General features: G+C 46.2%; 1 protein-coding gene across 1 annotated transcript; it reads right to left on the bottom strand.

Moving 5' to 3' along the window:
* Positions 1 to 1,908: 1,908 nt before the first annotated feature.
* Positions 1,909 to 26,673, bottom strand: LOC147653176 (uncharacterized). The gene is made up of 14 exons (XM_086889684.1): positions 26,535 to 26,673; positions 16,501 to 16,563; positions 15,453 to 15,573; positions 14,883 to 15,200; positions 13,287 to 13,331; positions 7,879 to 7,923; positions 7,645 to 7,731; positions 7,309 to 7,353; positions 7,110 to 7,196; positions 6,815 to 6,896; positions 6,459 to 6,510; positions 6,096 to 6,231; positions 3,407 to 3,502; positions 1,909 to 2,165 (listed from the first exon to the last, which is right to left on the bottom strand). The coding sequence occupies exons 2-13, from the start codon at positions 16,533 to 16,535 to the stop codon at positions 3,461 to 3,463; spliced, it is 1,095 nt and encodes a 364-aa protein (XP_086745810.1). The 5' UTR covers positions 16,536 to 16,563; positions 26,535 to 26,673; the 3' UTR covers positions 1,909 to 2,165; positions 3,407 to 3,460.
* Positions 26,674 to 27,422: the final 749 nt, after the last annotated feature.

Genomic DNA, 27,422 nt, shown 5'->3' on the forward strand with positions numbered 1-27,422 from the left:
GCACATTTTCAGTTTCATTCTCAAATGTCCTACTTCATCCTCTTCATATGTACACTTTTGTTTCAAAGGACATAAGCTCCCATGTCTCATTTTCCCAAGCTTAATGCTGAGGTTCCAGGGAGAATGAAGGCGTATTTCCTCCTGGCCTTGCAGTACTTAGATAAATCGTCTCCTTGGTGTGCACAGGAGACTTCTGGCTGTTCCAATTTTTGTGGGCAGATGAGTGTCCTGAGGAGCTCTGGCCACTTGGCTCTTGTGAGGAGGCATCCTTGGCTCACCGTGCAGCTGTGAGAAATTGCTGCTGATGCCTTGCTCCTGCTTCTTGCCCTCATCATATCTTTCCCAACGGGTAATTTCCCTGAGACTCTCTCTTGGGACCATGGTCTTTTCTCTGGCTGGCTTTGAACAAGGTTCAAATATGCCCAGGAAGAGGCTGGAGGAGCACAGGGGTCAGGCAGGCAGCCCGGGAGCCGCTGGTACCACGCAGGGTGAGGGAATTGTGTGTGGCCAAAGGGGAAAGCTGCCAGCGGTGCCTGGATCTGGGCCAGGCCTGTGGTCACCATGGAGCCGGGGTGGGGGGCTGCCAGGAAAGGGGCCAGGGCCAGGTGCCTTGGGCCTGGATCCCTTCCTTCCAGCCTGGGGCTGAGGGCACCTGGGTGACACCAAATCTCACCTGGCACACGCCGTGTCCCTGCAGCCCCGTGTGCCTTGGCAGCCATCGGGAAGTGTATGGGACATGGAACAGGCCCATTGTCTGCCTTTCCCTTAAAACCAGTGCATTTCCCAGTCTACTTGGGATGTTCTCCATGGCACCGTGCTGTGAGCTTACAGGGCTTTGGGCAGAGAAGAAAGCTGAAAGTCTTCCTAGGAGAAATCTCCTGATATTTCCAGCACAACTTGAGACTATTTCCTATTCTCCTGTCCCTTTAACCTGGGAGTGAAGACACAGAAAATGTGGCTAAATTCACCTTTCTGCAATTTGTTGGTTGGAAGTACTTGAGCATACGAATTCAGTGTTTTATGAATGCTGTCTTTGACCGCAATATAGGATTGAAAATCCTCAGGAAATTCTAGATGAAATATGGAAGAAAGATGATTACATAATAAATTAAAATCAGCTATGCCTGAAAGAACCCATGATATTTCTGAAGGAGATTCTTTGTCTGTATCCAAGTGGTTAGATATGGACAACATGAAACCAAATATGAATTTCAAAAGCAATATTCATTTAATTGCATATTCTTTTCTATATTTGATGTAATTCTTAGAAAATGGCAAGTAATGGTTTGTGAAAACCAGATTTTAAAATGATTTTCTGGAAGTTAGATGGAGTCTTGGGGTGAGATGCTCATCACTGCACTCTAAATGCATTTCTCAACCCCCCAAAAAGGAAGCCCTTGTAGAGTGGAATTCAAACAACACACACAGGAGAGCAGCGTTGGCTGCCAGAACCACTGTCAGTGCTTGTTAACCCCGAGGGTTTCTGCAGCCTGGCCTTTGGAAAGCCTGGGGGTGACAGGTATAGGCAGATGCCCCACATGCTCAGACATCAGTGATCAGAATTCTTGTTCTTCCCCTCCAGGAGGAACTTCCCTGTGAGTCTTGTCTTTGTTCATGGCAGCATTCAAAAGACTGTTAGGAAACGTGGCTGTGTGAGTCGCCACAGGCAGGCAACTGGAGCAAGCACAAAAGCATGGCAAAGAATTACTTCATTTCAGTATCTCCCTAAGCTGTTCCCACTTCATGGAACAATGTAGAGAAGGGAGGTAGTTCTTTCTTGGGATGACTGGTGTTTTGGGATACCATCCTTCTCACCACAGTTTCATTTTCATGGCACATACCACCCCCATCTCTTCTTTTGCAAGGCAAAAACGCATTCCCCTCAGTAACCACAAAGCTTTCCAAAGGTAACCAAAAGAACTTACAACTGTATTTGAAACAAAAATATGATGCAGCTTCTTTGCATTGAAATATAAAGTAAAACAAAAACAACAAAATTGTTCCTAGGGCTTCAAAGGAGCAGAGAACTTGGAACTATTTACATCCTGGAGAACCACGTATGGCCCTTGGGTTCCAGTCTGGGTCACTGCAAACTCTGCCTCATTCAGTGTATGAGGGCAGGCCGGCTCTTGGTCATCTTGCTTGGCTTTGTTCAGCAGAAAAGGCTGGAACAAAAGGAGGGAGAGAGAAAAGATTTGGTTGGATTCATCCAACAGGCATATTGAGATGGCAGAGGACAATGACTGCAGTCACTTTACTCCAAGAGGACCTGCAAAGCCTTTTGACTCTCAGACTCATGTCTCTTTATGGAGAGCATTCTTACAGCTTTTCTGCCCTTCTACCAGACACATCCTGCTCATTTTCTTTTGCAAGTTTGCCAGCAGATCATGGCAATGCATCCCTTTGCCCAGAGGGGCCCACACAACTTGGTGTTCTATGGAAAATGACACTGCAAAGGCCCCGTGGGATGGCAGGTTACAGCTCTTGGGTCTTCCCCACTGCTTGCACCACAGGAAAACACAATATTTGTAATGGCTAAATTGTACAATCAAAAATGTAGCAGCAGCTCTAGGAATTCCTTTTGGCCAATAGTGGTCACAAGCCTAGAAAGGAGTGTGAACTCTGGCAGCAACAAGCAGCACCTGATAGCTCTCCACCTTGTTTCACCACTGCTCAATGACATCACTTTTAGTGGGCTTCTCAAAGTTTCCAAGAACACACCAAGCAGTGAGTCCCAGCTCACAGGTTGCAGCATCAGGAATGAAATTCAACCCCAGGAGAAGGCTCAGGTGTGAGGCTGCACTTCTTGCCTGACTCTGCTGTGCATGGCACAGTCCTCTCCCCTCTTTCAGCACCCACTCTTCCCATGCTTTGGTCCCTACTCACTGCACACGTGCTCTCCAGCTGCTCTGCCTTGGCACAGCTGATGCTGCACAGAGGACAATTTGACACAGAGCACAGCACCATCTCCAAGCTGACCCAGAGCCCTCTCTCTGCCCAAAAGCACCTCCTACCCTTCCCACTCCAAAAGCCAGCGCATGACTAAGAGGGCTGCTCATTTTCCCTCAGGAAAAGGGAGGCAGGAATTAAAGCTTTTCCATTCCTACCTCAATTGCAACCTCCCTTCCTGCAGCCAAACATCAGCCCCAACGCCTCTGTGCTTTCACAGGATGTCAGAAGGGAAAGACTCCTTGCCCTTACCCACCTACACCTACACAGCTGCTTTCTGCACTGCTTGCTTCCAGCTTGTAAAGGCCAATCTGCAGCATTTCAAGTGGCAGGAGGGACACGATGGTAGAAGCAAACTCCCGAGTATCAGGACAGGAGATACAGTTCTTCGTCTTACCCCTCTGAACAGGGACTTAGATTTACACATCTTTCTGGCATCCCAGCACTGCATACTCACTTCAGTTTGTTGGTGCCTTTGCTTGCTGGAAGCTGACATCTCTTGGGATTCTTTTCATTTCTTCTTCTTTTTGGGAAAATCCCCGTTGTCTTCTCTCTAACAGGAAGAAGGAAAACAGGAAAAATTCACTCAGGTCCTTGAATTTCAAATAAAGTAGAGACCAGTACAGCTCAGTTTGAAAGATTCTGGTTGAAAAGAGAAAAAATAACACACTGGAACTCACAACGTGGAAACGCAAGCACAGCAGGCAGGGATTTCACGTCCACTGGCAAGTAACCGAAAATGACATTTCACCTTCTTTTGCTTGGATAGGTGATATGTTTTCTAATGGCAAGGACAGATCTCCTGAGCACCTCCTTGATAATTGTAATAAAATGTAAGGCCCTTCCAGTGCTGAAAATAAACATGTCATCTGTTCTGGGTGGGTCTTTTTTTCCTACTCCATCATGATTGTAGAGAAATGTTTTCAGACTCCTGGTGGCAAAGTCAGGACCTGTAAGCATATCTGTTTTGGGATACCCCCCGTCAATGGGAAGGAAAAGCTACGGTCACAGGCAAGTGAGATCCCTCAGATAGCCCAGATGTGCAGGGGCTTCTGATGTTATTACCAAAAATCTGAGAGGGGTGAAATTGTAAAAATGCAGTGAAAATTGCTGCCTTTGTCTTCCAGAAGAACAGGAAGCATTAAGGAAAAGAGTCAGTCAATGAAAACTTTTTATAGGTTTTAGAGCATCGGTTCTAAAGCATCAAGTGTGCAAATCATCAGCTCACCTGAATGAGAAACTTCCGAATCCTTTGCTACCAGTCAAGAAAATGTAAAAGAAAGTGCCCTTATCACTTAGCATTACCCACAGCGTGACTGCTGATAGCCAGAAGCATCCCAGGACTTTCGTGTGTCCCTCCTGGAGTGCAGACACACAAGGAACCATTCAGCAGCTTCTCCACAAGGCTGCTGTCAAGGAGTTCTCCTTCCAGACTGCACTCACGTCTGGGATACAGGCTCTGAGTTGGGATTTCCTGCAGTCAGACACTAGATTGCAAGGGATGACATGCCAGACACCAAATAGTTCCACTCCTGGCTCTTGGAGACAGCAGCAGAAGTGGCAGATTGACTGCCTGCTTCCCTTTCTGCCCCTGCTCTGCATGAGGGGGAACTTTTGGGCTCACTCCAGTTTCCTCACCATTTCCCTACTCTTCTTTATTCTTAACTCAGGAAGCTCAGAAAATGACAAAGTTAAAAAACCCACACAGGAAGCAAAGTTATTCCCCCGGCCCTGCTGAGCCACCTGTTCTGGGAGGAGGAACAGAAAGGGAGACAGGCCCTGCAATGTCCACAGGGAGTGCCCATCACTGCAAGGCCTGCAGCCAACTCCTTGTGCACCTGACCTCCCAGTGCTGTCTGGGAGTCAGCACTGACTCTGGGAGTCAGCTTCCCAAAAAACACTTGAGAGCAACGACCACCTCAGAGTTTGAAATGAAGGGCTGTCTTGGAATTCCAGGGAAAGCCACTGCAATGGCCGAGGGACTCTGCAAAGGGGTCTCTGCAAAGCCCCTGACTACACACAGCTGTAAAAGTCTCCGGGGCACCAAATGTCAAAGGCTTCAGCTCTTTTCCCCAGGATGAGGATTGATGAGCAGAGAGACAGTTTTTGTCTTCAGACTTAGGATGTTTGTTTTACCTTATCTACTTTACATTTTTACAGATAGTAAGTACTTCCACACACTAACCTAACAAGCTACAAACGGAGAATGTGGGCTCTGTCCACAAGGCCTTTTAAGCATAAACCATCCAGTTATCAAATGCCAAATCATTTATTTTTACTTTTAACCCAATAACCAAACACCCATGTTCTGCACTGCATACCTTTCCATCCAATCACCCCATACCAGCCAAAACCATGGAGAAGAAAGAAGAAAGGCAAAGACAAACCAACACCCCAGAACCTATACCTTGTCTCTTATTCACTACTACATCTCAAACTCTAAACTGTCTTTTTCACCCAGTGAATTAACATAATGCTATATAATTCAAACATCGACATTCCCAGCTCCTCCACTCAGTTTTACAAGCCTTCTCCATGGTCTTAACTCCAACCCTGTGTTCTCTCAAGTGCCGGAGCCAGTCAGCACAGATCAAAAGGACATTTTCTGTGCCTGGGACTCCAACACACAGCCACTTCTTAGGCATCACTGCTGGCATCACAGCAGCTCCAGGGAAATCCAAACAAGTGCTTTGCCTATTTATACATCTGCCAAGTGCTTCAGATACCTACTGCTTTTGATACAGGAACACAAGATTGGGCCACCACCAAGCTACAAAGCTCAGCTTGGGCTGAAACCCAGAGAAACCCAGCAGTGCTGGCAGGGGCTGGGCAGCCACAAGCTGCCAAAACCTCCTCTGGCAGAGGACAGCTGAGGTTTGGTTTTCTCAGGAAACCAGGATCCCAAGAAAACACTAATAGCACCAAAACACACAAAACATCAGCTTACAAGGTTTTCCGTTTTCTCAGAAGGGCATTGGTGACCAATGGGAATCAGCTGTGGGTACATTCCCCTTACAGGTTTGATAACACCCTTACAGGAGATCAATCATGGCTCTAGTGCCAACGTATGAAGTGGAAACTCCACTTGGGTTTTTCAAACACCACCTTGGTCATTGTCCAAACCCACGTCCCCCTGCCCCTCTCACCTTCCTCTCTCCAGGGGACTCCTCTGAACTCCTCATGGCTCTCCTCTTCAAGTCTGGCTTCCTTGAAGGTGAGAGCAACTTCTCTCCAGGAGACAAGGGCACCTTCTCCTTGTGCAAATCCCAAGGCCGGTGGCCACTGGGAATAATGGTGTCACGTTAATCTGTTTGCTTAAGCTCTTCAAGATCTTTTCCAACCTCAACAATTTCATGAGTAGATCATGAAATAATAATTCTTCAGTTGGGGAAAATTCCCTGCATTGAGGTTTTCTGAGAAAAATCTGACTGATAGCCCAAATGTTTGTGCATTCCAGGTTCTTTCAAGTATCTGCCCGGCAGAGGTGGAAACACGGTCTGTTTACTTACGATGTTCTTGGCTGAGAACTCGGCAACCTTCCTGACGCTCTGCCTGCCTGCTCTGGAAAGCAACAAAGGAAAAGGTTGCATTTCTTTACCCTGTGGTCTCTGAACAAGAGATTAGAGAGTCACTCTCTTCCAGGAGGTATTTGTCAAAAAGGTTGTTCATCACCCCAGATGGGAGTTTCCTAACTAAATAGTGCTTGTCCTCTGCTGAGCTGCTACCTTGAGTTCTACGTAATGATTGCTTACAGTTTCTTGAGCCATTCCTAAATTCATCCCTGTTCAGCAAAGCAGAGGAAATCACACTGCTTAATCAGTGGGAACGCTTGATGGTCTCTGCCACATCTAACACACAAAATTACCTGTCAGCACAGAAAGAACTGGGTTTCCTTTGCATTTCTCTTTATTCTGTTTCTGTGCTGCAGATCCATCAGGTTGGGATTCCTAGAAGTAAAGGACAAAGTAGCTTAGCATGTACCTTAACACCACATTTCCTGACACCAAACCTGTGTTAATGGCACATTAGGGGCATGTGCATTTTTGAATAAATAGTTTTAAAACATTCTAAGAGCTGCCAAAGAGCTGAAGTGAACTTCTGCTAAGCAGAAAGATCTCTTGGCATTGATCAGAAGCCCTGGCAAAAATGGGCTGGGGTACCTTTCCTGCCAATGGAAGTCTGCACATCTCTGCTCTTGTAGGCGTCTGAAGAGGTGACAGGAGAGGTGGCAGTGAGCTGCTCATTTCCTGGAAAGACAGGGAGAGAAGCAGCTCTCAACTTCTATTTTATCTCCACCCATTTCCTTAATAAATGCAAAACATAAACAAACACAGAGATCTGCTTTTTAAGAGAACTCACTCTCAAAATTTCTTCAATTGATGGCACATCAATGGACTTCTTTTCCTGAAACATGAATGAGGGAAACAGGAGGAGTTTATTCTGGTGTTTCAGTAATGTCAGGTTCTTGGCAAACCTTTGCTTACCAACAGCTCTATAAATGTCCTGCAAGTGTATTAGTCCTAAAATGAGAGTAAGGATGAAATGGCCCATCTGAAGGGCAGTTAATAACAGAGAGCAGGCATGGACAGAGCTGTCAACTCCTCCTCGGAGATGTCTGTATTCCCTTTGGAATGTGGCAGTCAGGGAGCACTGTTGCCACGTCTAAACTACTGCTACTACTCCTACATCTCTCACCTCTGCCTGCAATGGAAATTTGCAAGTCTCTGTTCTAGCAGGTGACTGCAGAGGTGGCAGGAGAGGTGGCAGGCAGCTGCTCATTTCCTGGAAAGAGTGGGAGAGAAACAGCTCCCAGCACTTTTTGCTGATGCACACAGAGGGAGTTTCACCCTTCCCAGAGTCAGAGGGATCCACCTCCTCATGGATTTGCACAAGCTTCCCCATGGAGATCTGATATTGAAGAGCACCCACCTTCAATATTCCTTCAATGGACTGCACATAAATGTGCACAATGGGCTGAAAGAAGAAAGAGGGAAGCAGTGTGAGTATGTTTGGGTATTTTACTGATTGATAGGAAACAAGCATGTACGCAGCAAACATTTCCTTACCAACTGCTCTAGAAAGGTCAGACAAGTCCATGCATAATGAAATGCCAGTAAGGATTAACAGCACTATCTAAAGGGCAGGAAGGAGCAGAGACCAGGCAGAGGAAGAGCTGAAGCCACCAAGATCACCGGCTGCAACATCAATGTCTGCCTTCCCTGGCAGTCAGGAAACACTGTTTCCATTCCTGACTTTTTATTACTGTAGTAAGAAAGAATGTTCCTGCAGGCTGCTCCCTTTTTAAAATATCACTTTTCTTTAGTTGCTCTTGAAGCAGCTAAGCTTTGCCTGCAAAGGCACAGGCAGCCTCTGCATTTCCAAGAGTTGAGCCAAAAGCTTCAGTAGTTAAGATAAAACAGTTAGAAATAATAGTTCCCTATTCTAGAGAAATTCTCACTTCAATTCTAGAGAAGAAGTGTTTGTCATTCACCCAAATAACATCAGACTGATTCTTCTGAAGTAAAAATACACCCTGGCTGAAATGCAACCCTTGCACAGTGCACTTGGTGCTTGGCTTCCAGTCCAAAGCACAGCTCCTGCTTTTGTAACTCAGGCTGGCTCCAGACTGGGTCCTCCTGCCAAGATTGAGCTTTTGCTCAGCAAAGACTTGACCATCATCACTTGGGCTCCTGGAAAGACATCCTACTACGTATTACACACAGCAATTGTGTGCAGAGAAAGGTCAGGCCTTCTGGCACAGGAGCTTTTCTGAAGGACTAAACCAGAGAGCACAAACTTCAAACTCAGCCCAGCTTATGGACAAGCTCTGCAAGGTAGCTTTGGTTCTGGGGAGCATTTCTGGCACAAGGAAAGCACCCACACTGGGAGCTCCTGCAAGACAGAGCAGACCCTCCATCTCTTTTCAGGCAGCTTCACGGGATGCCTTGTCCTTCCTTCTCCCTAAGGACAGAAGTGCTCTTGAGTTGTCCTGAAATTCAGCTTCTTGAAACCTGACATGGCAAACTGCAGACGACCTCAGGTTCTCTTGACTTTGGAGTTGGCCTTTTTTATGGATTTAGTTTTCTTTTTGGTGGGTTTTTTTTTGTTGTTGTTGTTTGTTTGTTTTTTGGGTTTTGTTGTGTTTTTGGGGTTTTGTTTGTTTTCTTTTTGCTTTTTTTTCTTTCTTTACCGGTTGTGATTTTTTTTGGACTCTCCTTTTAAAGTTCACTCCAAGAAAGATGCCACATTTCTGTTCCTTTATGCACACTGACACTTCCTAATTGGGCCCTGTCATCAAGCCTCTCCCACATGACATGAACAAGGAAGTTGGCTTTACAAACCCCTTTGTTAAGGGGCTGGAAGAAGAGCTAAAACCTGGCAAGGGAGGATAAGGGATACATCTCAGCATCATGGATGCTGTAGTTTGAAGGCTTCTTCCAGTTCATTTGGACAGATACCTTAAAGAGACTGTGGTGACACTGGAGAGCGAAGGTTCTGCTTTGGAAAAGAGGGGAAAGGGCTGTTCAATATCTCTGTGAAGGCCAAGCGAGTCCCTGCATGCCTATTCCCTGTGGATTCATTCCCTCTGCACTGGATCTGCTTGCCTGTTCCATCTGTAAGACTCAATTTTCAGTGCTGCCAGGAAAAGAAGCTGTCAATAAGGAATTCCCACCTGCAGGTGATGTGCACCTTAGACATTCAATGAGCCAAAAGCCTGGGCTGGAAGAAATGGCTTTCCCAAGGGATGTCCAGGGAAGTCCCTGGAAAAACCCAGTTTGGCATGTGGCTGTTCAGTACACCTGAGGCCAAAGCCTTTCATTCAGATGGATTTCAAAGCAGGAGGAGGGAAGAACAGCAGAGTTTCTTCTGCTCTGGACCTCTTCACTGTCAGGGTCGCTGCAGGGTGTTACTGCGTGTGCCGCAAGGAACCCGTGAGTGTGACCTGCGTTCTCGGGGCTTGGAGAACACCGCTAGAAATTGCTGATGATAAAAGGGAAGGGACAGGTCCTTGTTGGAGTATCCAAAGACTCTTTATTCAAAGGATAACAGCCTCACATGAATTCAGGGATCAGAACAGGATCGGACTCAGGGCACAGGTTAAACACAGGGACAAATGGGGTGGGTCTGAGGGTCAAGGTCCAACAGGGACAAGGGAAAATGCTGCAGGGAGTGGCTAAAGACCGGGAGAATAGATTGGGATAACAGGGTGTGATAGATTGGCATTTAAGAAAACAAAGACAAACACCTAATGAAGTTAAAACTGCCAGAGGCTGATGGGAGTTTTTCTCCTGGCCAACTACTGGCCATTTCTAAGAATTAACAGCAGTTTTGACCACTGAAACGTGAGATCAACCTGTGAACACCAACTTAAGCCTGGGAATTTCTTTGTCTCTTTGTTTCCTGGCTGTGAAAGGTAACAGAGCTCCAGCTGGCCTCCCGTTCCCCTGCCCGGCCCATGCGGCCCAGGCAGGGGCTGGGCTGGGCCTGCGGTGGCTCCCGGCCGGGAGATGGGGCCTGCGGGGCTTCTCCCGGGCCCAGGCCGGGCCAGGCCGCTCCCTGGCTTGGCTGCAGGTTTTGCTGTGACTGAATTCACCAGAGACTGACGAGTAAAGAAAGAAAAAAGCTCTTGACCAGCGACTGGCTGAGACAGTGACCACACTCTCCAGAGCAGCAATGAAGAATCTTCCATTGCAGACAACTCCAGCCGCTGCTCCGGCAGAGATCACAGAACCATCTACAAAGCCTGGGTAAGTTTTCTACCTTTTCATTACCCAGATGAGACTTACAGATTAATCCTTTTATCCAGAGAAAGAAAAAGACAGTAATCAACATATAAAGAGACTTGATAAACTATTAGAGACAGCAAAGAAAAGAATTAATCTTCAGAAGAGGTAGAGAATAAGGTGATGCTTTAATTAAGCTGAAATATTTTTCTGTTAAAGTTATGGTGATGGACAATAGTGTTCTGAAAAGACTCCTTTAATTAATGACAGAGTATATTGGGAGGAATAGAGTAGTACAAAATGTGGATTTTGAGCAAAAAGTAAAGTGATTGTGATACAGTGAGGTGCTGGAATAGAGTGAGGAATAGTAATAGTTGAAGATTTGAGGCCTTGAGAGGCAAAGAGAAAACTTCTGTTTCCAGGGAAGCTCACAGAGACAGATGAAGAGAACTTTTGCCTTTGAATAACTTATCCTTAAAAATGACACCCCTAGACTCATGACCCATAAAACACCTCAGAAGGACGTCAAATGGGAGGAGAAAATCTGATGACAGATTTCCGGGCAGCTGGCATCAGAGAAATAGAAAGCTATAACAGAAATAGTTTTCTTGTGAGAAACTCCGTAGATTAGCAGAAGAAGACTTCTCTTTCTCTACAAAGACTGATGAAAAGACTCTAGCAGGAATGGGGACTGTTTTAAACACCAAAATTCCAAAGTTTTTTGTCTCTATGTTATCATGTGAACAAGGAAATGGTTGGGTAGTGGGGAAAAAGGAGTTTTCTGTAAGTTTTATTCTGGTGTTCTTATTCTTATAGCTTTGTCAATAAACTCTCTTTATTCCTTTTAAGTTTTAAGCCTGTTTTGCTCTTGTTCTAATCCATATCTCACAGCAAGAAATAAGTATGTTTTCTAGTGATTTTTTTAGTTACTGATTTAAAACCACGACACAGGGGTGCAGCAATGCAGCAAACAAAGCCAATGGGAGTTAAGAGAAGGAAGAACATACTTGGAAGGGGACATGAAACAGGGGCTGAACGAAGGTGACACTAATTTCCACAAACTACTAGAACACCATAACGCAAAAGGCACCAACATGTGACTGCAAAGGCCCTGGGAAAAAGGTTTTCCACACCCACACCTAGAGGTGAGCCTGCTGTCCCGTGCTGTCCCCACCAGGGTCGACACGTTCCTGCAACAGGCACCTAGGCCTCCACAGCAGGGCAGGAGTCTCCCCACAGCTCTTGTTTCACCTAAAACAGGAGGAAGGGATGAGCTTTCAGCCAAAGGCCCCAATGATCAGGCTTCCCAGGATCCTTTCTCTGCCTGAATCTCTCTCCCCCATTCAGCACAGCTCACAGGATGTATCCTAAGAGCCAAGCCGCCAAGCCCTGTTCCCCAGTCACCTCTCCCATGCTGGACACCCAGCACACAGGCCATAGATCATGGGCTGCAGCCTCACTGGTTCTTCCTCCTCCTCCCTCTCCAGGCTTCAGCACTACAGGACTGTCTTATCAAAGACTGGTTCATCAGTGAGACCAACTCAAAGGAAGAAAATAAGAAAACGACAGGACTGAAACAAGCAGAAAACTTAAGAAGGAATTTTTCCCGTACAGAGCCAGTCCTTAAAACACCCATGAACAGAAATCAGTCACTTCGAGCCACAGCCCGGAGATCCCGCTGGCAGAGGAGGATCATTCAGCATATTCATTCAAAGTTTCATCTCTCAGCTCCAAAATGGACTAAGCCTGGAGTGAAAACCCCACGAGAGCTAGACAATGATTCCAAAGGACAAGGGGAACACTTTCAGGTTAGGCTTCAGAAGTCCAAGAAGTTTTATTTACTGACAAAATCCAGAAGGGAAGCAGAGAACAAGAAATGTCTGGTGCTGCTACACAGGTCTCAGGGGGACACGTGAACAGTGACAGTATTTAAGGTGTCCTCTCCTGAATGCTTTTGCTGACAATCAAGAAAAAATGGGGTTGGAGCTTGCACACAGATGCACATAGATGCTTCAAATGTTCATGCAAAACATCACATTTAGAGTTCACAAGTGTAACAAAAGTGTGAGTCCCTGAAGCATTTTCCATTCCTCCGCCTCCTCTGGCTCAAACATGGCACAGCTCTACAAATACAGAGCCTACTGAAAACAGTGGAAAAGAGGAAAGAGAAGTTTGCTGCCACTTTGGGCCACTCAGAAACACTGAGAAGCACAATGGCCCTGAAAGCATGGGGCTGGTTTCCCTTTGGTAGCAATGGGAATTTGGAAGCCTAGTCACAAGATAGCTAGGCCTGAGCCTTTGGACAAGGGGAGCTCCGGAAAGGCAACTACCAGCTAGAGGGAGGAGTGGCTCTGGTTACCTGGGATGACTTGTCAGTCTGGCTCTTGAACTACTCTAGAGAGTGTTACTACAGTCACAAACTGAGAGGAGGGCTGACCTTACAACTACAGCTTTTATCTCTGCTTCTCCTCAGCCCTCCCCAAAACACATTTTCAGGGAGGGCAACATCTGCTGGGTGGACAGCAGCTGAGCAATGTACTTTTGCCCCAGCCATTTCCTTCATGTGTGCAGAACATAAGCAAATACAAAGATCCATTATGGGAGAGCACCAACCTTCAAAGTTTTTTCAGTAGATGGCACATCAGTGGGCTGCTCTTTCTGAAACAAGAACAAGAGAGGCAGAAAGAGTTAATTTGGGTTTTTTACTAATTGACATCTACTCAGCCAGCATTTGCTTACCAACAGCTCTACAAATGTCAAGCAAGTCCATTACAAATGAAATGCTAGAAGAATGAAAAGGCCCATCTGAAGGGGAATTGGGAATTGAGAGCAGGTAGCAAGGCAGCTGAAATCCCCACAGTCACCTCCTCTTCCTCTAGGAAAAAATGTCTGTGTTCCCTTTGGAACCTGTTAGTTGCGAAACACTGTTTCCATTCTTCAACTACAACTACAAATTACTAGTGCTACTGCTACTACTTCTACTATTATTAATTTTTCTTTTCATTACTGTTATTACAATTATGTAACTATGTTTGTACAGTCTTCTCCCTTGGTGGAATTTAGCTTTGAAGCAGTTAAGCTTTGCCTTCAAAGACACCAGCTCCCTCTGCATTTAAATGAGTTTTGAAAAAGCTTCCTTTGTTAAAACAACAACAACAACAAAAATGTCAGAAATAATAGTTCCCAATTCTTTTAAGCCTGTTGTAGAGAATGAGGAATATTTGCCATTGACCCAAATCAAATGAGACTCCTTATTGTTCTGAACTCCACAGCAGTCAGGACAAGACGCTGACTTTCGACACATCCGGAAAGGTGCGCCACAGTTTATGCAAATTCTGGTTGATTTTAGACATCCTCACCTTTCCCATACCGTATTTCCAAATCCCCAACTACCATTTCTCACTCTCTCATTTCTTGGCAAAGTACTGAATTTAGCAGCCAGATTTGGATCAGTGGATTTTCTCCATGGCCACCCAGAGACACACTATGGACAGAAGTTGGATTTGGGCTGCCCCAAAGAGCTGAGTCCACCCCCAGCTGATGGCAGAACCTGGCAGGGACTCCACTCATCTCTCAGAAACACTGTTTCTGGGCACTCCGTCCTTCTCCTCCCTCAGCACACACTCCAAGGAAGATGCAGCATCCCTGCTCCTTTCTTCACACCGATACTCCTGAACTGGGCTTCCAAGCAGCAAGGACAAACACTGCCCATTGCTGGTGGCCTGAGGGCTGATTGCAGCACTTTGCAAATCTTCCAAGAGTTTGAGACCCAAAATGGGGCTTGATCTTTTTGGCACTTTGCACTAAGGAATGGCTCCTGCACTGCTTTACTTCTCCCAGCATCCTCTCATTTTCTACAAGATATTGCCTACAATCCTTTACACCCCGTCAGTACCCTTTCCTAGGAAAAGCTGACTGCAGCCATCAGCTCTTCCTCCTCTTTCCAAAGGTCAAACACATTTTGAAAACCATCTCTGTGGCTCTCCCAGCCCAGCTGCTTTGCCTCAGCACCGTGGGCACCTACATTCCGTAGGGCACGGTAATATCCCAGTGCTGAAGGATGATGCTGGCAAAACCCCAAAATGCACCTGGGAACCAAGTGCCTTGGAGCTCTCGGGAGGCTGAGCCACGAGGCAGGCAGGGCCTGTGTGCTGGTCCCTTGGCCTTGAGGGACTGCCAACAACAGAGAGCCTCAACAATTGCACTCACCTTGACAGGCTCAGGCAGGATTTTGCACTGTGGAGCTTTGCCTTCTGACCCTCGATCTGAGAGACTGTCATGGCTGTCATAGTTCCTCTCAGGATTTGGTGTGTGCTCCAGTGATTGTGTTGAGCATTCCCTCCATCTGTCTTCATAGGGGTTTGTCTTCCTGGAGGCCGGCCTATGACTGTGGCTTTGTGACTGGGCTTGGGGCTTGTTTGGAATCCAGATGGGATTCAGAGGGGACTCGTGGCTCAGGAGCACCTTGGAGTCCTGATCGCCCAGCAGGTTCTTAATGCGCCTTGACAGCTCATCTTCTTTATAGGTCTGCAACAGAATAACAGAGCGGCAAATGTCACAAACACCCCAAGCAAGAGACCTTGCTCAGTATCTTCATGGAATCACCATGCATCCACACAAAGGAAGTCAGGCAAGCTCAGTGAAGCAGATGGAAAGATGTGCTGTGTCTGCAGGGATTGGGCTCAAGTCTGCTACAGCCCATGCAGAAGACACGGCTCTCCTCTCCCAGGCCAAGCCTCCTTCCTCCTCTCCATACAACCTTCAGCCCACTCCCATTACCTTGTAGGGTCTGGCAAAGAGAGGAGTCTTCCCCAGGAATGGATCTTTCTCCTCTGGAGCCACCTGCCTCCTTCGCCTCTCTTGCTCCAGGAAGCGGAGCAAATCTCTGTTGTTGTTGCAGCTTCCAGCCCGAGACAGAGAAAGGAGAGTTAACACTTGACCCCTGTTTATGCTGTGTGCAGAACCTGGGGCTTTCCCACAAGGGCACATGTCCAGCACCAAAGCAATGCTGAAATGCACGGGATGCTGACAGCACACAGATCAGTTCTGTTCAGCGTGTGCTCTGTCCCAGAGCAAAGAGACACACAAGGGACAGCAGGCATCCTCCTCAGGGATTGCTGCACCTGATCCCAGCCACCAAGACAGGTGGGAAGGGAAAAACTGTCCCCCCATTTCCTTGTGATACAAATGGAGAAGCAGTCACTGGGGATGGTGAACACATGAGCTGCCAAATCCACTTGCAATAATCAATGGCAGAAAATGCCATGCTTGTTCTCCTTCAGACCTCTCACCCCACTCTCCCCCTGAGAATCAAAGACAATCCTCTCTTTTCATCATGTTGACACTTTCAAGGACTGAACTTTGTCCACTTTATGAACCGCCATGGAAACTCACTCTCTAATTTCAATGGATATTTGGAAAGCTGTGTACCTGGAAAATCATGTAGCAGCATTTAAAGACATGCCATCAACACATTTAGACGGAAGATCTCAGAAATTAAGAAAAGTCCACATCAAATCCTTCTCTTCCTCCTCAGCCACATATGCATGTACTCAATTCCAGCAGCCCCACATCCTAACACCAATAAAGCTGTGCCCCACTGAAGGAAACCACATCCTTTAAACTGTCCCTGCTCTGTGAAAGACTTTTGAAGAAAGAGTGAAACTATGGTTCTGATATTTGTGGACATTGAAGAAGGAAAAGCATGCAGGCACAGAGGATGCAGGTATCTGTTTCTACTCTACTGCAGAATCTGTTCGATACATCCGAGATTCTCCTTGCCTATCCAACTTCACAAGTGCCAAGATTACATTGAATTAATTCCTACCTCTTGTCACTGATCTGGTTGTGAGTCGGTTCCATTCCAAAGCCTCCGTTTGCGTCAGCTTCTCTGGAAGAGACCAAACAGATATTCACCATCTGCACGAGGACAGGCCTAAAGCAGGGCTCAAGATCTCCAGGGACTCAGAGCCTGGACTGCACAACTGGGAGTCATTGCAGTGCTCCTAAACATAAAGCAGGCAAACATGGGGATTGCACGAAACTGAGAATGGCAGAACCAAGAGATGCACTTTGCCCTTCCCCCAGCAGTGATGCTGCCTTTCAGCTCAGCTCTTAACTCCAGATCTGGCCAGGAGCATGACAGACCAGGCCACTGCTCCAGGCTCTGGGCTGTTTACTCCCATTTTAAGAATACAAGTGCCCTAGGAACCCTGCCTTTACACAAGCAAATGGGCCTGACATGAATGGCAGCTTTTGTGGAAAGGGGAAGGAATGAAAAGGCAGGCAAGAAAAAGCCCTGAAAAGACAGCTCTAGTTGGAAAGATAACAAGATTCCATCTGCAGAAGTAAACAATCTCAAACAGGTGGATATAGCATGGAAAACATTTACATTTCAGGGTGTGACATTCATTTGCAGCATCTCACACTCCGGAGAGAACAGAATGATTTCTCGCTGGGCATGAGGAGGCAACAGGAGAATTGTGTGAAGTCTTGTGAACCACCCCGCTTAGGGCAACAGGAGCACAGACACTTGGGGGAAGAGGTGAAGCAGCAGAGCTCTAGGCCACAGCTTTAACAACCAGGCAAGACACCAGCATGGAACCATTCTGCCAGCCACGGGCCACTGCAGATGGAAATCCTGTCAGACCCCCACCTTCTCCTGCAGCTGGGAAACCTAAGAATAGACACTCACACTAAGCTTGGAGGACACATCTGGAAGCAAACAAACACCCCATCTTTCTTCCCTTTCACCGTCATGAAATCCTTGATGTTGGCTGGAAAATAAACTGCCTTAAAAGAACAAGGTGCCCACTTGAATTTCAAGTTAAATGAAGGTGGGAGAAGTTGGAAGTGCATACAGAGAGAAGTCATTCCATCTTTCTTCCAGCTTCTGTTGAATGGACCTGGCATTGACATCAGCTGGGCAGAGCGAGATGCACGCCAACATGCGAATCAACAGCGTGGCAGGGAAGCCTGCTCTGTCACCAGTTTTTCCTTACCATGGCCACAAAGCACACAAGTGGCCAGCAGGTAAACTGAGATTTCACTAAACAGTGCAAAAGTTTTGCAAACGCCCTTGACAAGGCCAGGGTTTTGACCACACTGACGCCCCATGGATCTGAGGGTGCACAGGAGGCGTTAACCTGACACTATTCCCACAAGGTACAAACGCTCTTGCAACCAAGGTGTGCTTCTCAACACAAGCTTTCCTCCCTGTCAAGAGGGAAGCAGGCACCCAAGTGACCCTGATGGGAATTCTTACAAGCTTTTGACAGTGCTGTATTTGGCCAGGCTCATGTCTGCATCCTTTTGTAGGACATATTTGATTGCTCTTCTTTCTGCCTTCTCCAGCCAGCCCCAGACAACGAGCTGCTCTAATGGAACAAGGAAGCCTGCAAGCTGCTTGGAAAATTAAACTCTTTTGTACCCATCTCAAGAGCTTCTCCTCTAAATGTTGCTATCACTAAGCTTCCCACAATATTTTTATGAGCAAAGCTTGATGTTTGGCATACAGTCAGTTTTTCAAAATGACAACTTGACATACAGTCATGGGACGCACTGGATTTGTAGCACCAGAGAACCATAAATCTATAGAAGCACAGAATCTTTTAGGTCAGAAAGAGCCTTAAATTTTCTCTTAGTTTCACTCCTCTGCCATGGGCAGGGACACCTTTCACTAGACCAGGTTTCTCAGAGGCCTGTCCAACCTGGCCTTGAATGCTATTCATCTATTTTGGTGGCCATTGTACTAACATAAATATAAGATGTGAATATACATAAAAGGCCATGGGAAGGAAAATGGCTTTGATTCCTGTAATAGATTGATATTGTTTGTTAGTCAAATTCAATATGATTGCTAAATATAATATGATTGCTGAAGCTGTTTAATACAATGTTGGAGCTAAAACTTCAGAAAGGCAGAACCACCATATCCGGCTGCAAAACTAGAATTACAACATCTCCTTATTAGGAGGAGGGTTGCCTAACTGGTATAGGACCAAGGCCCGCTCACAGACTGAGGAAGACTACAAGCCTTCATCTGATAACCACCGAGAGGCAGAAGAAGACCCCCTAGCAACAGGCAGTGCAGGCACCGACGCGATCCAGGAAGACACATATGCAAGAAGTGTAAATAAAGGAAATAAATATATGAAGTGTATATAAAGGAAAACCTCCTCAGCTAAAGCATGCACTTAGGGTGGAGCAGTGTCTCCCCGGGCCGCCCCAGCTGCTGGTCTTTGCTTGCCTACTGCTTCCTGAATCAATAAAATTGATATTCATAAATGATTATTTAAATTGTCCCTTTTATTCAGTCACGACAATTTATAACAATTTTGGTGCCCTGACTCAGATCCACATATCTGTGGTTTCGAAGTCCCCCCTTTGGGGACACACCCTATCTTAGGATAGCCCTGGTGTGGGGGGTTCCTATTCCCCAGACCTGGTATTCCGGACCCCAAGTGAAATTCGGTAAGCAAGCAAATGGAATCTGCAGAACCCCTTAAATTTTGTGCATGAGGACCAAGCCAAGACTGCGGATGGGGCAAGTACAGAATTGGGAATCCGTTTGGTTGGGGTTGGTGATCCCAGAGTCCAGTGTCTGAGAGGTCTCCTGGAGACCAAGCGAGAGCGGAGCCCTTCATTAGTGCGTTTCCCACAGTCCGCAAGGACCTGGGCCACTGCACCTGTGGGACAAGCCCTCCATAAAACCCAGTTTGTGGCTACATCTTGGCCAGTTACAAGGAAGAGGATGGAAAAAATAGAGGATTGGCAAGAAAGAGCCCTGGATGAGTTGTTGAGAGAGGCTCAGAAAGTGTATGTAAGGAGGGAGGAGGAGTTCCAGAAAAGGCAGACTAGGTTGCTGGTGGCTGCGGTGTGGGAGGGGGTCAGTAAACCGAGAAAAGGGAGGGTTTACTAAGGGACCCCAAGGGTCTAGAAAAGCTGTTGGGAAAAGAGATTGGAGTGAAGTTGAATGTTTTTACTGTCACAAGAAAGGGGATTTGAAGGAGGATTGTAGAAAGGGAATTGAAGAGAAGAAGCTATTTGAACAGGATTAGAGGGGTCAGGGGCTCTATCTATTTGGGGAGCCATAGAAAATCATCAGAGCCCTTGATAAAGTTGAAAGTGAGTACCTCAGCAAGAGGTACTCGAATTTTTGGTAGACTCTGGGGCAGAGTGGTCCACTGTCCAACAAGTACCTAAAGGATGTAAACCTTCATCAAAACACATCCAAGACGTGGGGCCAGTGAAGAACCTTTTTTGTTCCCCAAAATTGAGAATGTACTGTTAGGATCAGAGTGTAAATTTGGAGCTGGACCATTGTCATTAGTTCCTGAAGCAGATTATCATTTGCTGGGATGGGATTGTAAGTATGGTATACTCCTGAAACTGTAGGGAAATTGAATATTGAACCTTTTGAAGTAGTAATTAAGAACCCTGAAATCCCTGTAAGAATAAAACAATACCCCATTTCCCAAGAAGGGAGAAGAGGGTTGAAACCTAAAATCAAGAGGCTGCTACAAAAAGGTCTCTTGGAACCTTGCATGTTGCCCTACAATACCTCGATTTTACCAGTTCTAAAGCCGGATGGCCACTATAGATTGGTGCATGATTTGTGGGAAATAAATAAACGGACTGTGACCCGTTTCCCTGTGGTTACAAATCCACATACACTGTTAAGTCAACTAAACCCCAAATATCAGTGGTACTCGGTTATAGGCTTAAAAGATGCATTTTGGGCATGTCCTCTTAAGGAGGAGTGCAGAGGTTATTTTGCCTTTGAGTGGGAAGATCCCGATACCCATAGGAAACAGCAATTAAGATGGACTGTACTCCCTCAAGGATTTAGCAAGTCACCTCATTTGTTTGGTCAGGCTTTGGAACAAATTCTGTGGGATTATGAATTAGGGACAGGGATGGTTTTATTACAATATGTGGGCAATTTATTAATTGCAGGCGAAAATGAAGCAAGTGTTAGAGCAGAAAGCATGAAATTGTTAAACTTCCTGAGTTAACAGGGACTTAAACTGACCAGATCAAAACTGCAATTTGTGGAAGAGGCAGTGAAATATTTAGGACATTGGATTAAGAAAGGACGCAAGAAGTTAGATCCTGAACGGGTAAAAGGCATTTTAGCATTAGAACTCCCCAAAAGTAAGAGGCACATTAGACAAGTGTTGGGGTTGTTGGGATACTGTAGGCAATGGATTTTAGCAGAAAAGTTCAATTTTTGTATCAGCAGTTCATGGGAGAAGGAGCAATAAAATGGAGCAAAGAGGACTGTCAGGCTTTTAAGAAGCTGAAGGAAGATTTAATCCAGGCTCCAGTGCTCAGCCTCCCTGACGTTAGGAGACCTTTTTATTTGTTTGTGGATAGCCAGGAGGGAACTGCTTATGGAGTATTGACCCAGGAGTGGGCAGGGAAAAAAAGTCTGTGGGATATCTTTCCAAATTGTTAGACCCCGTAAGCCGAGGATGGCCCTCATGCTTACAAGCAATTGTGGCTGTAGCCTTATTAGTAGAAGAAGCCAGCAAAGTTACTTTTGGGAGTAAGCTGAAGGTATTAACTCCACATAATGTCTGGGGAATTTTACAACAAAAAGCTGAAAAATGGATTACAGATGCACGGGTATTAAAGAATGAAGGAATTTTGATTCAGTCCCCCAACTTGAAAACAGAAACAACATCTTTACATAATCCAGCGCAATTTTTGTATGGGGAATCTGAAAAAAGACATATCTCACGATTGGATCCAGTGTATAGAACAGCAAACCAAAATTAGAGATTTGGAAGATAGTGCGCTGGAAGAGGGGGAGAGAACATTTTTGTAGATGGGTCTTCTAGAATAGTAGATGGAGAAAGGAGGTCAGGATATTCATTAGTTAATGGAGACACCCTTAAAGTGATTGAATCAAGTCTGTTAAGTCAGGCCTGGTCTGCACAGGCATGTGAATTACATGCAGTACTACAGGCATTAAAACTATGAAAAGGGAAAAGGGAACTATATACACAGACTCAAAATATGCTTTTAGGGTAGTACATACATTTGGAAAAATTTGGGAAGAGAGAGGTCTCATTAACTCCCAAGAGAAATGATTGGTGCACAGGGAGTTAATAAGGCAAACTTGAGAGGACTTAGGAAGACCCATGGCAATTGCAGTGGTCCATGTGAGAGGACACCAGAGAGGAGTAACCACTGAAATGAGAGGTAATAATTTGGCAGATGAAGAAGCAAAAAAAGTGGCAATACTGGTTTTTAAACAGCCAGAAAATAAAAATAGATCCTTAAATAGGAACACTTATCCGTTTAAATTATCCTTTAGTAAACAGGAGGAAGAAATATTTAAGAAAGAAGGATTTATTAAAAAGGGAAATCAGTGGTTCCTCCCCAGTGGTAGAGAAGTCCTTCCAAAAGGGCTCGCTTGGAAAATACTCAGGAATATTCATCATAAAACACATGCTCGTTGGTTGCTAAGAGCATTAGTGGATCAGTTTACCAATAAATATATGTGTATGGGTATTTATAATTTGGCCAAACAGTTAGCAGGGGCTTGTATGACATGCCAAAAAGTTTAATAAACAGCACCTATAAGACAAAGTGCTGGGAGGAGGAGAGCTAGCAATCAGAACCTTTGCCCGAGTACAAGTGGATTTCACCGAACTCCCCAAAGTGGAAGATACTGTTATTTGTTAGTTAGAGTTGATCACCTCACCCACTATGTGGAAGCAGCTCCCACAGCCCTTGCGACTGCACAGACAGTAATAAAAGCTTTTTTAGGGCAAATAATCCCCTGATATGGGATAGTAGAAGTTATAGATTCAGACCAGAGACCACATTTTACTTCAAAAAATAATAAAACACGCTCTGGAACCTTCAGGCATAAAATGGGATTATCATCCCCAAAGCACTGGGATGGTAGAGAGAGTGATGGGGAAATAAAGAAGCAGATAACCAAGCTGATGCTAGAAACCCGACTATCCTGGGTAAGATGTGTGCCGTTAGCCCTTTTAAACATCCACACTCAGCCCAGGACTGATACGGGAATTTCACCCTTTGAAATGTTATTTGGCATGCCATATGATATGGAAATACCTCCAGAGCAGCAGGTATTAGAAAACCAGCTGTTAAATGAATATGTTTGAAGTCTAATGAAAAGAAGGAATGAACTGAGAAAACAAGGACTGATTACCCAGACATCTCCCCAGAATGCACCTATTCACCATGTACAACCTGGAGACTCTGTCCTCACTAAAGCTTGGAAAGAAATCTCTCTCACCCCTAAATGGGAAGGTCCTTTTCTCCTTTTGCTCACCACAGATACAGCTGTACGGACTGCTGAAAGAGAATGGACACACGCCAGCCGGACCAAGGGTCCAGTCGCTGATGCACAGGAAGTTGTTCCCCAACCTGATGAACTGAAAGTCCAGTTAAAACGTAAAACTAATGAGTGATGTGTTTTGTCCTGAGCTTGATTGCATTTGCTACCCTTTTATTTGCTTTAGGTGTAAGTTGTGTAAGGACAATTGGTGGGGACATTGTAGAACAGGATATCCCCCGAGAAAAAATTGTGGAGAAGGCTACAATTGTGAAAGGTTATTAACTTCAACCTATGTAGAGCAAGCGGCGAACATGGGGAAACTTCAAAAGGGGTCCCTTGAGTGGTGGAAAATATACGCACATGGAATCCATCCAGAAAAAGTGTGCACACCCTAATTCATCCAGAAGTGCACCTAATATATTAGGGAAATTGGAAATCATCGCAGTGGTGTGCAGGAAACGCATATCCTGGATACCCTGCTCAGCACCACAGGTAAAGATTAAAAGTTAGGAAGCGTATGTGACCCAGCATCAAGCCCAAGGGAGAGCCCCTGAAAAATACGACTGTTGCCAAGAAGATGGGACACCTTGCTGCTCCAAGCAAAGGAGTAGGCAGAGGAGGCAGAGACGTACAGAAACTGTGGGGAACGAACACTCCCGGGGCAGTGATCCAGAAAGCTCCCAAAACTGTGTCATACATGCGTCCCTCTAAAATACCACCTCGTTTCCCTACTGCACAGGTAAAACACTACATTATTGCTCCCCTCTGGTACCCACCAATTCTCCTGGGATACCCTTTGTGGATTTACTCTGTCAATTGTAATGGCTCAGCATGCCCACCAGCCTTTTCAATGGTCTCTTATTAGATGGAATGATCAAACTGTGCTCCAAAGCTATGTCAGAGCAGCACCTCCCTCCTTCACACCACAATTGTGTCAGCTAGTGCCTACAGAGATGTGCTGGAATCAAGAGAGTTTTTACATGTGTCCTGGCACTGGGCCTCCTTACTGTAATTATCCCAGGCATTACTACTGTGCCTACTGGAGGTGTGAGACTATGGCATCTAATTGGAAAACAGCAGGAGATAAATCTCTAACTGTGGGGTGGAGGCCAGCTGGATGCAAGCCTCCCCGGCCAGATCCCTCCAGGGCCATGCAATTGGGCTGCTGGCAAGTGGTATTTCCGGACGGAAATTACACACACCTTTATGTCAATGTAACTAACCCTGAGGACAGAGGATGGGCTGTGGGAAAAACATGGGGAATGAGATACTGGGTATCAGGAACAGACAGGGGAGGCCTCTTTCTTATCAAAAAGGAATCTGCTTTAGAAGTCCCCCGCCAGAGGGTCCCAATCCTGTTATCAAACTGCTTATCAAGAACAATCCCAATTCTGTGATCAAGAACAATCCCCACAAAAGATAAAAGCTGACACCAACCGAGGGGTCCCCTAGAACTATGGCACCTCTAGTATACTGGACAGAAGCCTTGACTCCAGAGCAAGGCTTGGTAGGTCTCTTATGGAAAACAATGCAGGCTAGCTATGCCTTTTTAAATGCTACCCATTGTGAGCTAGCCCAGCACTGGTGGTTGTGCTATGATGTCAAGCCTCCTTACTATGAAGCCATCGGGACCCAGGAACCATTTAATCAAAGCAATGTAAGCTATCCAACACAATGCAACTGGGAAGACTGGGGAAGTTAGGACTTACTTTACAAAATGTAAAGGGAGCTGGAACATGTGTAGGAAACATAACAAAAAGAATAAAAGGATTGTGTAAAAACACTCTAAAGGAACCTGAAAAGGCTTAAGGGAAATGGCTCATTCCTGTCAGCGGAGCAAAGTGGATCTGCTCTCGAGTAGGCATTACGCCCTGTTTATCTTTGGATGTATTTAAGAGGAATGGATCTGTTGTTGCTGCAACAAGGAGGATTATGTGTAGCCCTTGGGGAGGAATGTTGTGTTTATGCAGACCACACGGGAATAGAAAGAGATACTATGACAGAACTGCGGGAAGGATTAGAAAAAAGACGCAAAGAAAGGGAACAGTGATGAAGCTGGTATGAGTCTTGGTTTTCTCAGTCACCCTGATTAACAACTCTGCTATCCACTTTAATGGGTCCAGTGGTTGTAGTATTGTTAAGCCTCACTCTTGGTCCCTGTCTAATCAATTGGGTAATATCAATAGCAAAAGGAAGATTGGAGGCAGCCCATCTGTTACTAATCCATCTACAATCAGAAAGGGAAGAGCCTGAAAGTGAGGTAATGTTAAATAGAGCAAGAGTAGTGTTAAAGAAATTTGATACACCAAATGGAAAATAGAAAAGGGGGGATTGTAATACATTGTTATTGTTTGTTAATCAAATTTAATATGATTATTAAATATAATATGAATGCTGAAGCTGTTTTATACAATGTTGGAGCTAAAACTGCAGAAAGGCCTAACCACAATATCCAACTGTATAAGCAAGAACCTGAAGCTGCAGAAAGGCCAAACCACAATATCCGGGTCCACAAACTAGAATTAGAACATCTCCTTATTAGAAGGAGGGTTGCCTAACTGGTATAGGACCAAGGCCTACTCACAGACTGAGGAAGACTACAAGCCTTCATCTGACAACCACCGGGAGGCAGAAGAAGACCCCCTAGCAACAGGCAGTGCAGGCACTGACGCGATCCAGGAAAACACATATGCAGGAAGTGTATATAAAGGAAAACCTCCTCAGCTAAAGTGTGCACTTTGGGTGGAGCAGTGTCTCCCCAGGCCACCCCAGGGCTGGTCTTTGCTTGCTTACTACTACCTGAATCAATAAAATTGATTTTCATAAATGATTATTTAAATTGCCCCTTTTATTCAGTCACAACAATTTATGACAATTCCTGAAAGTGGCAAAATAATGAATCAATAGCTTTGGCTTCACTTTGGGATGCGGGTTTTTCCACACGGGCTTTACCACCTCCCTCTGCAGTCCCTGCCTGCGACAGTTCAGCTCTAAGAGCGGCCCCTCACAGCTGCTCCCACTCCCAGCGGGGCAATCCCAGGCCCCAGCTGGAGCACCTGCTGCAGGCACTGCCCAGGAAAAGGCCAGAGCTCCCCCAGCCACACATCTGCTGGCTGTGCCCACAAGCCTCTCCTTCTCAGTGCTGGCACCTTTTGGCAGCACACGGGGCAGAACCAAGGGGCCTTTGTGCTTCCCATGCCAGCCTCCTTTGCCAGCCACTGCCTGGCTCTCCTGCTCCTCACAGACACTTAGGATTAAAGCTGAGTCAGCAGCAAGCCCTCCTGCAACCTTGCCCTTTTCCACTTGGAAGTAATCTGTCCCCCTGCAGGCTGGGTAATTGGAATCCCAACTCTTTGCACAAAGAGGTCCTTAAAGGCCATTTTGCTGCTCAGTGACTCTTTTGCAGCAAAGTGCTGTCAGTGTGCAGAGGCAGGAGCAAGAGGCTGCATTTGAAGCAGCTGCTGTTGGTGGCCATTGCTGGAAGGCAGCAGAGACAGCCCAGGCTGGCCTGTTTGCCCCCTGGCAGCCAAGCGGAGAACTACCTGGCACAAGGAGGCCTTGCGGGCAAGGAATGCCTCCCCAATGGCGGTAGAGGTGCTGCGAACAGGCTTTCTGGCCAAGCAATGCTCTCGAATGCAGCTGCACTGCGCTCCGTGCTGCTGCAGCCCGCGGGCGCTGCCCAAGGACGGTTCTGCCGTTGGCAGGGCCCGGGTGACAACGGAGCGTCCCGGGCGTGGCCGTTCCGGTGTCCAGGTGCCGCGGGGGTCAGAGGGCACGGAACCCTGCTGGAGCCTGCCCGCAGCCCCTGCTGCACTGCGGGAACCCTGCCCTGCCCGAGAGGCAGCAGCACACCTTGGGCCGTGCCCAGGGCGGGGGCCAGCAGGGCCCTGTGCCAGCGAGCCCCCGTGCCCTGGCCTGCAGCTGAGAAGGAGCCGCTGAGGGAGCCCTCAGGGACCAGGGCCACAGCTGCAGCTGCTTTGTCCAAAGGCTGGGGGCATTCTGTGAGAAAACCTGGCAAGAAATTCAATGATGTGACATGCACAGGTCTTGTGGGCCTTGAGTAGTGATGAAACCTCAGGGAGCCTGTGTCCCTGTGCAGACAGGAGTGCCCCTGGACTGGGGCCTCTTCAAGAAGAATTTCAAGTGTAAATTATATGGTAATGTGAAAAACGAGGTTCCCATATTTTTGTCAGAATTTAAAAATTTAATAAAAAGACAATTAGGAGATGGAAATAAAATCAAGTATACAGATCTGGCCGGGTGTCTCTTCATTCAGCCAAGAATCCTACTAACAAAGGATTGTCCCATAAAAACAGAACCCTATGAGACATCCATAAATTCTCATACATATTCAGACATTCTTTTTAGGAGTTTTGGTCTTCTTCTGCTTAATTTTCTCTTGTCCTCTTCCCAACAAATTAATCTTCTTG

This window comes from Cyanistes caeruleus, chromosome 5, assembly GCF_971803275.1.
Source record: "Cyanistes caeruleus chromosome 5, bCyaCae1.hap1.1, whole genome shotgun sequence".
Taxonomy (NCBI): Eukaryota; Metazoa; Chordata; class Aves; order Passeriformes; family Paridae; genus Cyanistes; species Cyanistes caeruleus.

Coding starts and splice junctions, on each gene's coding strand:
- LOC147653176 (XM_086889684.1), bottom strand. CDS start 16,535: ATGGAACCGACTCACAACCAGATCAGTGACAAGAG. Junction 13,332..14,882: donor TCCTGCCTGAGCCTGTCAAG/GTGAGTGCAATT, acceptor TTCTTGTTTCAG/AAAGAGCAGCCCACTGATGT. Junction 7,732..7,878: donor CCATTGAAGGAATATTGAAG/GTGGGTGCTCTT, acceptor CACTCTTTCCAG/GAAATGAGCAGCTGCCTGCC.